At 34.4% G+C, this 18,569-nt stretch overlaps 1 protein-coding gene across 1 annotated transcript; it reads right to left on the bottom strand.

Annotated features, from left to right (window-relative positions):
- Positions 1–561: 561 nt before the first annotated feature.
- Positions 562–4,556, bottom strand: LOC141388617 (protein takeout-like). Its single transcript, XM_073958632.1, has 4 exons — positions 4,190–4,556; positions 1,277–1,529; positions 1,079–1,212; positions 562–1,012 (listed from the first exon to the last, which is right to left on the bottom strand). The coding sequence occupies exons 1-4, from the start codon at positions 4,263–4,265 to the stop codon at positions 675–677; spliced, it is 801 nt and encodes a 266-aa protein (XP_073814733.1). The 5' UTR covers positions 4,266–4,556; the 3' UTR covers positions 562–674.
- Positions 4,557–18,569: the final 14,013 nt, after the last annotated feature.

The following is an 18,569-nucleotide window of genomic DNA, read 5'->3' as shown; positions in this document are numbered from 1 at the left end:
TCCCTCTATAAAGGTTCAAAATATAATTTAATTTGTGGTAGATTTAAGCGGAGGAAAGGTCGGAACCTTTTTAAATGTTTATATGTCGGGAGGGAATTATAAGTTGGTTTTGTCCCAAAAGTTTCTAACACATCGAAATAATGCTCGCAGATCTTCTATACTTATATATACCTATGTGAATGTCTGGACGAGCTGAGTCGATCTGGCTATGTGTGTTTGTCCGTCTATCCAACTAAACTTTGTAATCATGCTACTGGTTGCAATTTTGATCGGATCGTCACGAAATTGTTGGATGTTGATGGGGGTCCCGAGAGGAAGAAGCCTAATGATTTTGGTGATGGTCGTATAATTAACTTATTATGCAAGCGAATATCTCCGCTTCTAATAGGGGCATTCCAAAATCAAAGCCTGTCTGGAAGAAGAGAATATCACCTTTACAATGATTCAAAGTAGGTGGTACGCTTCTCGCTTAATAAGCACAGTTAATTATAAATAGTACTTAGCCCATTTTTCTACATTACCTTGGAAATGTGTATTGGGTTCAAAATAAAACAATAAGCATTTTGTAGTAGTTTTTCTTTCGGTTTCATTTTCGAAGTTAAATACAGAAACAGGTTATTCAATTACATAATATTAAGTATTTGTTATTGACTTGAAACAAAAGAAAACTTAAATTACTCCTTGCCATACAATTTCTGTGGTGTGGGTATATCTTCTACAAAGAAATTTGCCGGATATTTAAGGAACACTTTCGTCAACAGATTGAACATAACCTTATTTACGGTGTCTGTGATCAATGGTCTCAGGGCCTCATAGAAATCTCTCCAATTTTTGTTGAAGGATTCATTAGTGCTGCGACTGATTTCTTCGTTATTACTACCGAACAGATTGTCAAATTGGCTGGTCAGTTTCTGGGCATCAACTTCGACTTTTAGATCGGTGATGTTGTAAAAGGTGAAACCGCCCTTTTCGATCAGCCGTGTTTTTGTCCGCATTGTGGCATTCATTGTATCTGCAAAATACATAGTTACGAAAATTTAAAAATATCATAAATTATGAGGCACCAGAAATGTATTACCAATATCGATAACCATTTGCCCTTCTCCTTTGAGTGGCAGCAGTAGAACACGTCCATCCATTTTATAGTGACCCTGTATTTTGAATTTGGGGAAGACCAGCTTGGTCAGCCAGCTAAAGTCCTTTTTACTTACTCTGGGTAATTAAAATAACGTATTAAACAAATACAAGTTCGGGTCTGTCAATCGGTATACGTTACCTACTCTCCGTAATCTGGAAACGCGAAAGGCCAGATATCTGCAAATCAGTTAATTTTGCTCTTAACGAGGCTGCATCATTGTTGTCCTGCTTGAAATTAAGTTCATCTAAATGCAATGGATCGAATTTGCCAACTACTTCTGTGACTTCTGGCACTTTTCCCGTAAACACCTCCTCTAGAAACCGTTGAATGGATTCCGTTGAACATTTGGTAAATTCTGGTTCGTAAATTTTACAGGTTTTTATATAGGAAGCTGGAAAATATAATAAAAAGACACACAATGAATATAAATTCACAATAAGTTATACTCTTATCCTTTGACTAATACACTATGATACGACAGGTCTAGAATTTGTCATGGAATTATCAAGTCCCTCCACAAAATGTCGGATGTTACGCCCTATTTGACATCTTCATCTCCACTGAAAGATAACCGTAGACGTCCCACGCATTTTGATATACAAATGTGAGGTATCCAAACCTTGTCCTGATGACGTGATTCTACTTCAAAGTACCCAAAATTCACAGTTTTTACAAAGTTAAGGAATAAGTATAAACTGTTTAGATCGAGCACACCACATCTCCTTAACAAACTTATGTTAAAAAACACCCAAAATGTTTATAGTGACCAAGAATCTGGATAAAATCGTAAAATATGGCCCTGAGCTATACCTCAAAAACAAGAGCTGATTGAGAAAAATTGCTTCCTGATCATCAATTTGACTAAGAAATGCCAAAAATTCGGATGACACAGTCAACTTTTTTCATTTTGTTGACCAGTGTAATTATTGCACTCTTATATAAACAGACCTATGGTTTTTAGAGAAGTATTACCTTCAGCGAACCCTCGTGGGTGCGATCATCACTTTTCATTTAGAATCAAGTTGGTGCATAATGAAACAATGATTTTTGATGAAGTTATGACCTTCACTCCACGGCGGAACGATGAGGATGCCTCTATGACTGTAAGCTTAAGGTTCAGCGCCGAATAAAACTGATGTGCTGACCACCATAGAAAACATTACTACAATATGGCGCACAGTAATTTAGAATTTTTTTTGGTGGCCAAAATTCTGTCACTTTTAAATGGATCAAAATCCAGTACAGTTTTCGATTTTTTTTCATTTCAAGTTCCGGTGTAGCTCCCATACAACGACGGTACTCCCCAATTTCAGGAGAGGACATTCTCAGTCTCCCAGGCCATGTAACATCAGATTTTCAACGATGGCAAAATACCCCTATATAACGGGTCACTGCGGAGTGAGATCTCTAACTTTAAAATGGGATAGTGGCATTGAATACTGCAGGCTATGTGTCGGGCTGGCTGGAGCGCACGATAACTCTCGAACGGATCTACAGATTCGGTTCAAAAATTGGCTTTCCTAATATTTTGTCCAAACTTATATTAAGTTCGAAGATAAGTCATATCGGTCCACTCCTTCCGGTACCCCCCACAAAGGTTCGAAAATTTTCAAAAAATTTGTGCGCACGATAACTCTTGAAGGGAGTAACTGATTTGGTCTATACTTTGCACTTCCTGAAATTTCTACAAGGCTTAGATGAGTGGGTACCTCCCACACAAAATTTCGGAAAAGTTCTGTTTAGGACCTGCTCTCGAATTGCTTGATTTTTATAGTAGCAATTTCCATTCAATGCCCCCTATACGACGGTTCAAGTTTCATTAGAGGCAAGTCCACACTTCCTTTGAAAATAGCCTGAAAGGTGCACAAAAACTCCTATGACACCGTGTGTAGTGGTTGGAGAGGAGCAAGATAACTCGCGAACGGATCTGACGATTCGGTCCAAAATTTGGTCTTCGTAATATTTTGTCTAATCTTAGTTTAAGTTCGAGGATAAGCCATATCGGTCCAATCCTTCAGGAAAATCCCCCACAAAAGTTAAAAAAAATCGGAAAAATTGTGCGCACTAAAACTCTTGAAGGGAGTGATCGATTTGGTCCATACTTTACACATCCTAATATAGCTACCATACATAGATTAGGTTCGAATATGGACTACATTTGTGCACTCCTTCGGGTACCTCCCACACAACATTTCGGATAAGTTCACTTTAAAACCTGCTCTTGAATTTTTGTTGAAGAAACTTGCATTCGCCAGTTTTAGAACGGTTTTAATTTTATTTCACGAACTTCTGATTTGTATCCGAACACACTACACACTTTGCCACGCCACCGTACCCATTACTTTGTAAGAAGAAATGCAAGTAATTATTTTTGTTTACATTACTTTGTAATAATGACTAAAGAATCACAATTTTTGCTGGGTTGTCTTCTTAAATAACTACCTTCAACAATTATCACATTTGATTTAAAACATTTAAAAAACAATAGTTTGATTTTGTTTCGAACTTCGGAAGTTATTTGATGTTTTTTGTTGAAAAGTGTTCAACATATGACATTAATATTTTTCGACAGCGACGTAGAATTTCATACATTATAATTAAAAAAACGTTTTTCATATTGGTAATTAATATCCGTTTTTTTCTATTTCTCTCCTTTTTATGTGTTTCCTTTAGTAGAATTAGAAACATGGGTTTCATGTCTTAAGGTCAAATCCGAACACACAGGTTTAGGAATGTCATGATCATGCATACTTTTCGTGTTAGAAACAAAGTGGTATAATGGATGACAATTTACACGTATTATTAATTAAGATCTAAGAATTGATAGACACTGATATTTCCAAAATAATATAAGGATTATATGGCTAACGGTTTATATTTTCATTAAAACTGAGAACAGAATTCCGGGAAAATAGTGTACACATGGGTGGTCCTGTCGTTAAAATAACTTATATTGACACTTTTTTATGTATGTATGTGCAAATGTTTATATATTATTTATCCTTTTATTTTATTAAAAAAATTCACTGACGTAGATTAGTCACAACTTACGTTTTTCTTTGAAATATTCGAAACTAAGGGAGCCATTTATGAAGCACACTAGTGATAATAATCCTAATAGCCTCATTTTATGTGTAACAAGGATAGTCAACTCCTCTTAGTTCTTAATTATGTGACTATTTCCAATCCTTTTTTAAAGATTTGTTTCAAAAGCGCACGCGATGTAATTTTTAAAAAAATCTGTTAGTTTTAAAGTGCAACACTGATATAGATCACTAATGACTAGTGCGAATTGCCGGCAAGGTAAGTAAGTTAGGAGAGTACGCGCGCGTAAATTCAACTGTTGCGCTGTTCTACAGCGAATGGCATTTTTATAAAATCAACGAACGGACAATGAATGAAATGGCTCTTGAAATTCGAAATATAATCTATGCAACGTCCCTATTGTAAGGGTAATCTGGAGGAGAGGTGATGGGTGGGGACAAGTACGAGACACCATACACATTGAGAACACCCGTTTACATAGGTCTCTGCTGCCCGTTGCCAATGTACACAATTAAGTTATATAAATATGTACATATATACACTAACTAGTTAAACATACTTGAAATTTATTGGCTGACAGACTGAATAACACTGGCTAACTGGTAGCCGCCTGACAGACAGATCATTACAAATTCATTCAACTTTATTAGCAATTGTTAAGTTATTTTCTAAATATTATTTTTATTATGGCTTGAAAAAATTGACGCTTTGTGTTTAACCCACTTAGCGCCGAGAATTGTTTTGGCGAGAAAACTTATAATTGTTTATGAAAATTATATTTTTTAGACTTTTTAAGCATTTTTAAATAACTTTTTTTCTCTAAAACGTATAGTATTCCTGCAATCGGGCCTTCTTCTGAAAATGCCAACAACTTTGGTGGGTAATATAGGTGTATCCTTATATGTTAATCCCTTGGTTTTTGATTGAGAAAATACACTTACTATATTCCTAACAAATCCCTGATTCTAAATGATTCTAACATTTATTATTAAATTGTTGTCGCATATTTAAATTTTTCATAAAAACTCGAAAATTACAAAAAAGTCGATTTTTTGGAATAGCTTGGGTTTTAGTCCAATTGCATGGAAATGCATAGGTCAAATGAAGCTTTATAGGGGTGAAATGACGGATAACAGACATTACTATAACAAAATGCAAAAAAAACCACAAAAATATTCCAAAAAATCAGAGTTTTACGTCAATTTTCTCAACCATTTTTTGTGTCGTTTAAACGACCTGTGGCTTTATCTGGGTTAAATTAACAATATGATTATATAATACATATGTTTTATCATATACATTTTTTTCTAATTACAATTATGATAATATAGTTGTAATTATATAGATTCAATAACAAGGTTGTTTTTCAATCTTGATCTTTGGGAAATTAAGAAAGTTTAAATAGAACAATGGAAAATTAGGTACCTAAACAATTACAGAATAAAAAGTCATTCGTTTTACAAATTATAATTTTCACTCGAAACAAAGCTTATAGCAGACTTTCTTTTTTTGTACACATTTATTTTTTTTTTGTACACGGTCATAAAATACTCAGGTTCAAATCACCGGTTAGTCATACCTCTAGCCAGATTCTGTTGAATAGGTGATACATAGACCTTATTACCACGCCGTAGTTAAACACTTCTCCTACGTCACCATTGGCTCTTGCTGATATTTTATACTCTTTAGTCGGATTTCTGCTATTTGTATCTGTTATCAGGTTACGTTTCCATCTCAATTGAAGGATGTGCCAAAGCCATTTAAATGTAAGAAACGTAATAATAGAATAGTAATAATAATAGCACTCTATGCTAGAATATTCGTTCTATATTCTGATGTCATTTCTGTATTTTTTCCTGCAAAAATTACGTTTCTCATTTCTTGATTTCATCCGAAATCTCCAATGTTGCTGCAGATTTCGGAGCAGCTCTCTTTGTCTCGTTATTCTCTAGGTAGTGGAATTGTGTAAATATTTTTTTTATTACCGTCAAAAATTCCTAGAAATTAAAACTTGAAAATATGTTTTATAACCTTAATTCTTTGTTGGCTTTATGAGGTATATACATAGGTCGACGTTTTACTATAGGCCCCATATAACGGCATCGATACATTTATGGTATTTTAATAGTGTTAGCCACATTTTCCAACTGAACCGGGTGTAAATTGGCATGTTGTTTCCATGTTCAATTGTTGGTTTTTTGCCTACGTTGAGTTTAGAATTTACAGCACTCGAATGTACAGCACAGAGTATGACTGTGCCACCGTTACTTTGTACAGTAGTTTTTGCTTACCTGCACATTGAAAAATTGCAGGAATTTTTGGGCAGCTAAAACCAATGCAGCTAAGTGAAAACTGAAAAAATAAAACAAGTAAGAACGGCGTTAAGTTCGTCCGGGCCGAATTTGTTATACCCTCCACCGCAAGTTGTATTGAAGTAAAATGTAACAATTGGGTTCCTTTCATTTATGAAGAAGACTTAATACCAAATTTCAGCAATTTTGGTAAAACAATGTGGCTAACCTTCATTCGGAAGGTACCGTTCTATGGGGGCTATATCAAAACGTCGATCTATGCCGACAAATTTCTGGCGGAAAGTTTTTAGACTCAAAGAAGACTAAATACCAAATTTCCGATATATCGGTAAGATAATATGGCTAAAACCTAAAAAATACCGAAAATCAAGAGGTACGCTTCTATGTAGGATATAGGAAGACGTGATACTGATAATACTCTTCTGGAAAAATGTATAACCCCATTGAAGACTAAATAACAAGTTTCAGTCATTTCGGTGGGATATTGTAGTCACAACCTTCAGAATTACGAAAATCGGGAGGTACCGTTCTAAGGGGGCTATATCGAAACGTGGACCTATACCAACGAATTTCAGTCGGAAATGGGGCTATATGAAGGTGTGGACCTGTACGGACAAATTTCTGGAGGAAAGTTTTATACCACCAACGAAGACTAAATACCAAATTATAGCCATTTTGGTGGAATATTGAAGTCACAACCTTCAAAATACCGAAAATCGGGAGGTACCGTTCTATGGGGGCAATATGAAGGCGTGGATCTATACCTACAAATGTAGAGGGGAAAGTTAAATTCCCCCAAGGAAAACGAAATATCAAATTTCAGCCATTTCGATGGATTACACTGGTCAACACGATTTTTGTTTCAACCGAATTTTTGTTCGTTTCGAACTGAAATTGGCTAGTTTTTTTTTCCAAATCGGGTCCCGACGACGATTTGTAGGTTATGGCCGAATCATGGGCGCTATGAACTTTATACCACGGATACCCCAAATGCCTTAATTAGTCTAAAAGAGTATATATATGGGGATTTGTGAGTGAAAAAATCGGACACCTTTTTCAAACAGTGGCTTTTGATTTCCTTTTATTTTGTATTAAACTTAATTACAAAAATTTTCAATCCTATTTGGTAGTGGGATTCGAGTGATTACTACTTTTTAATTTTTTTTTTTTAAATTTGTCAATACACATTTTCCTTAATACTAGTGTGAAACATTTTTCATTTTACCAAAGAATAAGAAATTACATTTATTAACATGTGTTTTGCTGTTTTATTTAGAATTTATCTTAAACATCGTAAAAAACCTCTTAATTTTTAAGGTAGAGTGTTCTATTTATAAATGCACTAACAACTAGAAAATAGTTTTTCGCTTAGCCTCAATAAGTATATTCTTCCGTCTGTCAGGCTGGCTGGAGCGCACGATAGCTCTCAAACGGATCCGCCGATTTGGTCCAAAATTTGGCCTTCGTAATATTTTGCCCAAACTTAGTTCAATTTCGAAGATAAATCATATCGATCCACCCCTTCAGGTACCTTCCTACCGATAACTCTGGATGTGAGTGACCGATTTGATCCATACTTTACACATTCTAATATATCTACCAGATATAGATCAGGTTCGAATATGCACTAAATTTGTCCACTCCTTCCTGTACCTCCCACACATAATTTCGGATAAGTTCACTTTAAGATCTGCTCTCGAATCACTTTGATTTTTGTTTAAGCAACTTGCATTCGCTATGTAGTGGCTGGAGAGCACTCTAACTCTCGAATTGATCAACCGATTTGGTACAAAATTTGGCCTTCATCATACTTTGTCCAAACTTAGTTTCAGTTCGAAGATGAGCAATACCGGGCCACAGCTTCCGGTACTTCCCCCCAATATTTGAAATACCTCTTAAACGGGGAAACCATATATATCTTAATGTTTTATCCAAATTTAGTTTAATTTCTAATATGGCCCATATCAGTCCTCTCCTTAGGGTACCTTCCTCAAAAAAGTTCAACATTTGTGCCTAAATGCAGTTTTGGATATGTTCGAAGAACCTTCGGAAATGTATACCAATGCTGCTCGTTGTGATCCTGTTTAAAGCGATATTATGTTTTCTGTGGACAAGTCCATGCTTCCTGGTACACTGGTCCAAACGATATACGAGGACCCACTGAAATGACTAGTGGGCGAAAAGATATGACTCCCAAAATAAGATTCACTTCCATAATGGACTATGTTCGGCAAGTTCAAATGTAACATAGGCTGAGGCAAAGCCGATTGATACTTTTTTACTTGTTTAAAATGCATTCCATTCTTATTCAACTACAGGTAATGCAAAAGGATCCTTGTTCATAATTCTATCTCTCTATGGCTAAATCATCATAATATGGCTTAACACCTGCCATTATCGACAAGCTTTTCACGTTATGTCAACTTCTCTATGTTTATAAAGCAATTTATTCTAACGACTGAACCTAAACTGACTATTCGTAGCCATTTTAGCTTTTGAAACTATATAATCTTGTGTTTAATTATGGCTTGTATTGAGGAAGAAAAATATTTAAACCATACTAATTTCTCGAATGCCGTTACAGTTGCCCATTATTCAGGTAAACTTTGTTACTACTATCAGATCAAGTCCCAACCTGTTTTAATATAATTTGAATGCCGTCAGAGCGTTATGTAATTGCACCATTTAACAATTGTTATAATTTGTCTACTTCCAAGCTAAGACCTGTTAATGCAACGTAATTGGTTTAAATGCCACTTTATCTGGATAAATGACATTTAAAATCAATTTGAAATATATAAAAATTAAAAGATCTTATTTTCATAAAATTAATGAGAGAGTTTACACTAGGGTTATGACTTTTTACAACCTCATATCACTGTATGATATTTTGATGAGTTTTTGCCTAAGATTACATAAAATCTTAATTATAAAGTGATTCTACAAAAAAGCTTCCGCACAAACAGCCTTTAAAGTTTTTATTTTTCAGAACTTTTGAAAATGTTTTCAAGTTAGATATTTATCTGAAAACAAGGTATAGGGGCACACGACATAACCAAAATGACATAAACGTTTGCTTCTCACTAATTTTATCATCGTATTATTACACATATATCATTTTATAATATATATAACATTATTCCATATATCATAAAAATTAAAGGTGGTTTGTGAGGGACCTTTTTCAATATTTAAAAGGAATAAAAGTTACTTTAATCATTAAATGCCAAATGTTAATACATTCGTGCAAAAGAAAATATTTTTTGAGAAACATTTTTTTCATTAAAAAAAATTAAAAAAAATCAATGTGGTTGTGCGGAAAAAAATTTTTATAATAAAATTTAATTAATGATATTTTATGCATCAATAGGCAAATGTTAATTTATTCTCACTACAGGAAATCATTTTTGAAAGAAAAATTTCAAAAAGTCATAACCTTATTACCCTAAGTCCTATGGCTCGGCAAATAAAAACAAATTTAGATAGTGACGGCGTATTGATAATATAATATGACTGGTTTAAGAGTTCATGATCTGAAAACAGCCAGGAAGCCTTTTATATGTCGAGATGTGCGATTCTGGTACGACTCACTTCCAGATTTTAATCTGCTGCTTAGGCAATTACTTATTTGTTAATTTATGTTTAAATAATTGTATAAATATTTCTATTTAATAATGATGGTTGGCTCAATGTTTATTTTAAAAATTTTATACGACCCAAGCAAGTGTTCAGACAGCTTGCTATTCGTGAGGAATGACGCCTCTTGTTAAGGGGGTGTTGCAGTTTTATTGGATTTTAAATATCTGTTAATTTTTATTGTAATTATCATACATTTAATGAATTACTCACTGGAAAGTACTTACTATACGTAAATACTTTGTGGATTTTAAAATGATTATTTCAATGAGTTATACAAATAACGATAAAAACACAACTGCCCATAACTTTCATTTCTATTGAGATATTTCCATAACACTGTGCAACATTTTTAAGGTAATTTTTTGAAAGTACAGACCCAAACAACAAAAACCCTAGTTGGGGTTTGTTGTGTCAGATCCAGCTTGGTTTTTATGTCCACATCTAAGCGTGGTTAAATATTGACTTTTTAAAGAAATTCGGGGCTATTTCTCTGAAGCCAATGCGATTCTTCTTCTGACCTCTGAAGCAAATTTGTAGATAAGAACAAGATGAAATATTTGAAGAAATAATGAAAATTTTAATCTATATTAATAAAAGAGTAGAGTGACTGATTCACTGACTGACTGACTGATTGATTCATCAACGCCCAGACGAAACGGCTGAAGCTAGAATCATGAAATTTTGGGTGAGGGTCACTCTTGGTCCGAAGGTGACAGATAAGGCTTGGTTTTTGGAAATTCGTACTAGAACGGTACGAAAAGTACCAAAAGGTACTAAATATGGTACCATTAGTATTAGCCAAACGCGAAGAGCTAGAATTCTGAAATTTGGAATGAGGGTCGCTGATGAAAAGATAGAAAGGTATACCAAAGGGTTTTTGGAAATTCGGACTATAAGTGTACGAAAAGTACTAAAAGTTACCAAATTTAGTACCATTTGGTATTATGTGAACGGATAGAGCTATAATCTTGAAATTTGGAATAAAAATCAAGGTTTAGAAGATGTGTTGATACAAGGCGGTGGTTTTGGAAATGTGTACTCTTGTGTGCGAAAAGTACTAAATGGTACTAAATTTGGTACAATTTGCATTTGGGCGAACCGGTAGAGCTAGAACTCTGAAATTTGGAATGAGGGTCACTGATGAAAAGATAAAAAGGTGTACCAAAGGGTTTTTGGAAATTCGGACTACAAGTCTACGAAAAGTACTAAAACGTACTAAATTTAGTACTATTTCGTATTATGGGAAAGAATAGAGGTAAAATCTTCAAATTTGGAATGTAAATCAAGGTCTGGAAGATGTGTTGATATATGGTTTTGGGAATGTGCATTCATGTGTACGAATAGTACTAAATGGTACTAAATTTGGTACATTTTGAATTTGGCGAACCGATACGGTTAGAATTCTGAAATTTGGAATTTCTATTACTGTTGGAGTGTAGGTGTGAGATATGGAAGTAGTTTTCGAAATTCGTACATATGAGTACGAAAAGTACTAAATAGTACCAACTAAGGTACATTTTGAACAGATGGAGCTGGAATCCTGCAATTTAGAATTAGGATTACTGTAGGAGTGTAGTATAAAGGTATTTTGGAACTTCGTACTTTTGGGTACAAAAAGTACTAAATGGTACCAAATTTGGTACAATTTGGAATAGAGTGATCGGATAAAGGTGGAATCTTGAGATTTGGAATTAAGATTACTATTGGAGTGAATGATTGAGGTAGTTTTGAAAATTTATGGTTATGGGTACGAAAAGTACTAAATGGTATCAAACCTGGAACAATTTAGATATGAGTGATCGGATAGAGTTGGAATAGTGAAATTTGGAACTAAGATTATTGTTGGACTGTAGCATTGTGAAAGTTTAAGAAATTCGTACTTTTGGGTACGAAAAGTACTAAATGGTACTAACCTTGGTACAACTTGGATTTGGCGTAACGGATACAGCTGGAATCCTAAGATTTGGAATTAAGAGTACTGTTGAGTTGTAGGATTGAGGTAGTTTTGAAAATTTTTGGTTATGGGTACGAAAAGTACTGGACGGTACTAAATCTGGTACAATTTGGACTTGGGTGAACAGATAAAGCAGGATATCTATATTAATTAAAGAGTAAAGTGATTGACTGACTGACTGACTGACTGATTGATTCATCAACGCCCAGACGAAACGGCTGAAGCTAGAATCCTGAAATTTTGGGTGTGGATCACTCTTGGTCCGAAGGGGTCAGATAAGGCTGGGTTTTTGGAAATTCGAACTGGAAGGGTTCGAAAAGTACTAAAAGGTACTAAATATGGTACCGTTTGTATTTGGCGAACCGGTAGAGCTAGAACTTTGCAATTTGGAATGAAGGTCACTGATGGAGTGTAGGAAAGATGTGCTAAAAGGTTTTTGGAAATTCGAACTATAAGTGCACGAAAAGTACTAAAGTGTACTAAATTTGGTACCAATTCGTATTTTGTGAACGGATAAAGATTAAATATTGAAATTTGGTGTGAGAATCAAGGTTAAAAGGTACGGTTGACATAAGGAGGTGGTTTAGGAAAAGTGTACGAAAAGTACTAAATGGTACTAAATTTGGTACAATTATGATTTGGGCGAACGTATAGAGATGGAATCCTGAAATTTTGAACTAAGGCTACTGTTGGAGAGTAAAATGGATGTAATTTTAAAAATTTGTACATATGGGTACGAAAAGTACTAAATGGTACTAAATTTGGATTTAGTTTGAACGAATAGAGCTGGAATCCTGAAATTTTGAATTAAGGCTACAGTTGGAGGGTAGAATGGAGGTAGTTTTGAAAATTCGTACTTATAGGTACGAAAAGTACTAAAAGGTACTAAATTTGGTACAATTACGATTTGGGCAAACGGATAGAGCTTGAAGCCTGAAATTTGAATTAAGGCTACTGTTAGAGAGTAGAATGGAAATAGTTTTGAAAATTCGTACTTGTGGGTACGAAAAGTACTAAATGATACTAAATTTGGTACAATTATGATTTAGGCGAACGGATAGAGCTGGAATCCTGAAATTTGAATTAAGGCTGATGTTAGATAGTAGAATGGAAGTAGTTTTGAGTACGAAAAGTACTAAATGGTACTAAATTTGGTACAATTACGATTTGGGCGAACGGATAGAGATGGAATCCTGAAATTTGAATTAAGGTTGCTGTTAGGGAGTAGAATGGAAGCAGTTTTGAAAATTCGTACTTATGTGTACAACAAGTACTAAATTTTGTACAATTTGGATTTAGGTTGAGCGGATGGATAGAGCTAGAATCCTGAAAGATTTGAATTAAGGCTGCAGTTGCAGGGAAGATTGGAAGTAGATTTGAAAATTCGTACTTATGGGTAAGAATAGTACTAAATTTGGTACATTTACAATTTGGGCGAACGGATAGAGCTGGAATCCTGAAATTTTGTACTAAGGCTACCGTTGGAGAGTAGAATGGAATTAGTTTTGAAAATTCGTTCTTATGGGTACGAATTGTACTAAATGATACTAAATTTAATACAATTATGATTTAGGCGAACGGATAGACCTGGAATCCTGAAATTTTGAATTAAGGCTACTGTTAGAGAGTAGAATCGAAGTAGTTTTCAAAATTCGTACATATGGGTACGACAAGTACTATATGGTACTAAATTTTGTACAATTTGGATTTAAGTTGAATTAAGATTGATGTTGTAGTATGGGATGGAGATAATTTGGAAATTCGTACTTATGGGTTACGAAAAGTAATAAATTTGGTACAATTAAGTTTAGGGTCATCGGATAGAGCTGAATTTCTGAAATTGGGAATAAAACTAAGAATGGCTACTGTTGGATTGTAGAATGGTGTTGTTTTAAAAATTCGTACTTAAGGTTACGAAAAGTACTAAGTGGTACTTGCTGTTGGGGTGTAAGATGGAGTTAGTTTTGCAAAAACGGATAAGAAAAATACTAAGTTTGGTACAGTTTGGATTTGGGTGAACGAATAGAGCTGGAATCCTTAAATTCGTAGTTGAGATTAATGATGAATTGTAGGATTGAGGTAGTTTTGGAAATTCGTACTTATGAATACGAAAATCACTTAATTTGGTATAATTTGGATTTGGGTCAACGAATAGACCTAGAATCCCGAAATTTGGAATTGAGATTACTGTTGGAGTATAGGATTAAGGTAGTTTTGGCAATTCGTACTTATGGGTACGAAAAGTACTAAATGGTACTAAATTTGGTTTAGTGGGTATTTGGGGGAACGTATAGAGCAGGAATCCAGGAATTTGGTAAGACTACGGTTGGAGTGTAGGATTGAGACATGGGGGTAGTTTTTGAAATTCGTACTTATGGACACGAAATATAACTTGAATTTGAGTGCACTGATAGCGCTGGAATCCTGTTTTTTGAAAATAAGTTTACTGGTGAGTGAAGGATTAAGGTAGTTTTGGATAATCGTTCTTATGGGTACGAAGAGTACTTAATTGCACTCAATTTGTTGTTGGGTGTAGGGACAGTTCTGGAATCTGTATTGTTTTTTTTTTATGTAGTGTGAGTATTGGTGCGCAATGTTGGCCTCGCTGTTAACATGTAAGGGTGAGATATGGCTGATCTTTTTGAAAATCGAATTAAAGCGGTACGAACAGTACTAACATATTAAACAATAAATATTGATAAAAATTGGTATAAGTACAATAAAATTTTCAGCTTTCGCCATTTCCATTATATCATGTTATTGCTTATTTGTTTTTTATATCCTTTCCGCATACGAAGTAGCGGGCACTTTGCTAGTAAATGTATATATGTAAAAATTCCATAATTTGTATACATTTCGCACCATATCTCCAAAACTGTTAAATTTTTCTTAATGGTTTCTTTTGAAAAAAATATTCACAGGAATGTAATACACAACTCTATCACGTTGTTTTTAGTATATTTTTCAACGTCAATTTAATAAATATGTCAACAAAATGGTGAAATACCAAATGCGAGAATAAACTGCTCGCCTGAACATTTTTTGAAATACATGTTGTAAAAGCTATGATACAAAATACCGCTGAAACAACATGGAATAAGCATTTTAGAGTTTCAGAATGTGCTAAAGAATTGCTGAGAACATTATTTAGAAGATGTTTGCGAAAGGTTACTTGGTTCAACTCCCAATAGTTTAGCTGATACCGGACAGAATTCTAGAAATTATGTAAAATTTTCTATATTTAATCGATTTTGATGCCCTAGATGGTGCTTTTCTTTTGTGGTCAGTTCAACAGATAAGTTCTACTAGTTTAGGGTTACAATATTGTTAAAGACATAAAGGCATGATAAATGCAAAAAATGATGTTTTAGCTCGGTTTTGATGAGGCTATAAAATCCGAACTGGATCTGACAGCACAAAACCCAACTAGGTACACGCAGAGAAAAAATATTTTTCAGTTTTGTTGGAACAAAAATATCTATTTTGGTTCCAAAAATGTGTTTGTTTTGTACAAGCATTGTAATCCAAATCCAAAAATACCATCTTTTGTTCCGAACATAGAAAACAAAAACAACTTTCGAATTTCCGCAATATTGTAAAAATCGTTAACAATACCGATTGTAGGAACAATCATATTCTAAATTTTTTACAAAACATATTGTCAGCCCTGAAAACCACATACTAAATTTTTCGATTTGAGTGTACACTTTCCACACAACTTTGATATAAATATCGCGTATAATATTACGAGCATTGATGAACGCAATACATGGTTTGCTACTTTAGCTGACAACAAAGACAAACAAAAAGCCACAAGCAGCCACCACAACATAAGGAATAATTAAACACCATAACAATCATGAAAAGGAAAGGAGAATGAAATAAAGAAGAATGAAACAAACAGAAACAAATAAAAACACAAGAGTCTCATTGTTGGTATACATACACACAAAAACAAAGAGAGGTAGCATCCCAGCAAACCAATCGTACCGACTTCGTAACGAAATCGGAACAAAATTCGGACGATACGTCCGATATCGGATCCGAAATCGTAACGATATCTTAACGAAAGTTGTATGGAGTGGTTGACATAATTTCGGAACGAAATGTCGAAGCGAAATCGGATCGATTTCGGTCAGAATTCTATACGAATTCGGAAGAAAATCCTTGGGAAATTCGGAATGCGAATTTTTTCCTCCGAATTTTCGTACAGATTTCTGAACGATTTCGGAATAATATCGTATGAAAATCGGAGGTTCCTTCCGAACTTACGTAAAGATTTCTGAACAATTTTGGAATAATTTCGTATGATTATCGAAGGAAAAAAATTTTCTCTGCTGACTATTTTTTATTGATCAATTTTCTTTCTTATGTTTTTATTGGAAGATTCTAATTTCAAAGATATCTAATGATTTTCACTGTAGTTATCATTTTGTAGTTATAGTAGAACAATGTAAACTTTGTGTACGAATATGTTGAGTCTATCTGAACTAGTTTGAATTATTATATGTTGCATTTATATTTAAAATATTTAAAAACTGTATATGCGAATTTTATAACCAACCATTTTGTTTTTCGACAACAAACTAAAATGTTGCTTGTTAGATATATACAAAAGGTGGTTGTTGTGCGAAGGGAAAAAAATCGTATAGAAATCGAAACGAAATCTGTACGATTTTGCTTACGAAATTGTTCCGATATGTCGGACATCCGACATTTGGTTTGCTGGGATGTCATACAAACACCACAACTCACCAAAATTGTTTTTTCAACACGGCATCGAATAGCGAGAAAAGAGAAAAATTTTCGAAGAAAAGAGAGAAATATTGTTCAGTTGACACAAACTATTTTTGGATTTAACAAAAACAATTGTTGGATTCACAATACTACATAAGGAATCCAACAATATGTTAACAATACATATTTTGCTCTTGGAATATTGTTGGATCAAACATATTTTTTCTCTGCGTGTACCTTCTGATTGAACACATTTTTATACCCTACGCCACAATGTGGAAAGGGTATTATATGTTTGTTTTTCCGAAAATTCATTTAACACCGCGAAGTATTCGTCGTAGACCCCCCATGTGCGATGTGTGTCCGTCCGTCAGTTCCTCAGTCCGTCCATTAAAAATTTTAATCAAACTCCAGGGCGCAATTATGAACCAATCATCACGAAATTTTGTATGGAGTTCGGGTTTCCACCTGAATATAAATAGTTCATCTAAACCTTGTAATCACGCTACAGGTCGCAATTTTGAACGGATCGCACTATGTCGCGAGCTCATATTAACTGTGGCCAAAAATAGAAGGAGTTATCGTAGGTGCATCAATTTTAGTATACGTACCTAATATTGGCTTACAATATCGAGGACAAAAAACTGGGATGGTCGGTCCACGTTTTGATATAGCCCCCATAGAACGGTACCTCCCGATTATTACACCGAAATTGCTGAAATTTGGTATTTAGTCTTCGTTGGGGGTATAAAACTTTCACCTTGAAATTTGTCTGCATATGTCCACGCCTTCATATAGCCCCCATAGGACGGTACCTCCCGATTTTCGGTATTTTGGAGGTTTTAGCTTCATTATCACACTAAAACGGCTGAAAAGTGGTATTTAGTCTTCATTGGGTGTTATAAACCAGAAATCTGTCGGTATAGGTCCTCGTCTTTATATAGTCCCGATAGAACAATACCTCCACATTTTCGGTATTTTGAAGGTTGTGACTTCAATATCCAATATCCATCCACATCTGTTCTTTAAATATAAGAATTTTCCTTTAAAACGTTTTTTGACCGATTTTTGACCATTAATCGGTCAAAAAACGTTTTTAACGCCCATTTTTTGTAAAAAAAATCGAAATCTGAATCTCGCTGTTCACCATTGTTTTAAAAATTTATATTGCTTGAGTGGAGTATTCCTCCATTGGCTCAACTTCATTTATTACCCTCTATTACAGAGAGAAATGTTTTTCAAAACGAACTGACAGTGTTGCAAAATTTTACTGATCGCTACCAATATCATGATTTCATCCCGGCGAAGGGAATTATCAATTGGCTTCTCAGGTTTTGAAATGATGCCTTTTTAGTGAAAAACCGAACTCTTTAAGTGTCTAGTATTCCCAAATGAATGAGAATCACACTTTCATTCATTTGGGAATACTAGACACTTAAAGAGTTCGGGTTTTCACTAAAAAGGCATCATTTCAAAAACTGAGAAGCCAATTGATAATCCCCTTCGCTGGGATGAAATCATGATATTGGTAGCGATCAGTAAAATTTTGCAACACTGTCAGTTCGTTTTGAAAAACATTACTCTCTGTAATGCTTGGTTTACATTCGGCGTCGTTTCGTGATTTCGAAGGCGTTTCGTGATTTCGTGCGGAATCAAGCAAAATTTATCATGATTTCGCATACAAAACTGAAATCATCTCATTTCGTGATTTCAGCGAAATCAACATCGAAATCACAGTACACAT

This window comes from Musca autumnalis, unplaced genomic scaffold (assembly GCF_047663935.1).
Source record: "Musca autumnalis isolate F117 unplaced genomic scaffold, ASM4766393v1 scaffold_1, whole genome shotgun sequence".
NCBI classification, from domain to species: Eukaryota; Metazoa; Arthropoda; class Insecta; order Diptera; family Muscidae; genus Musca; species Musca autumnalis.
The sequence above is the reverse complement of the archived record's forward strand: the minus strand, read 5'-3'. Positions and strand labels throughout refer to the sequence as shown.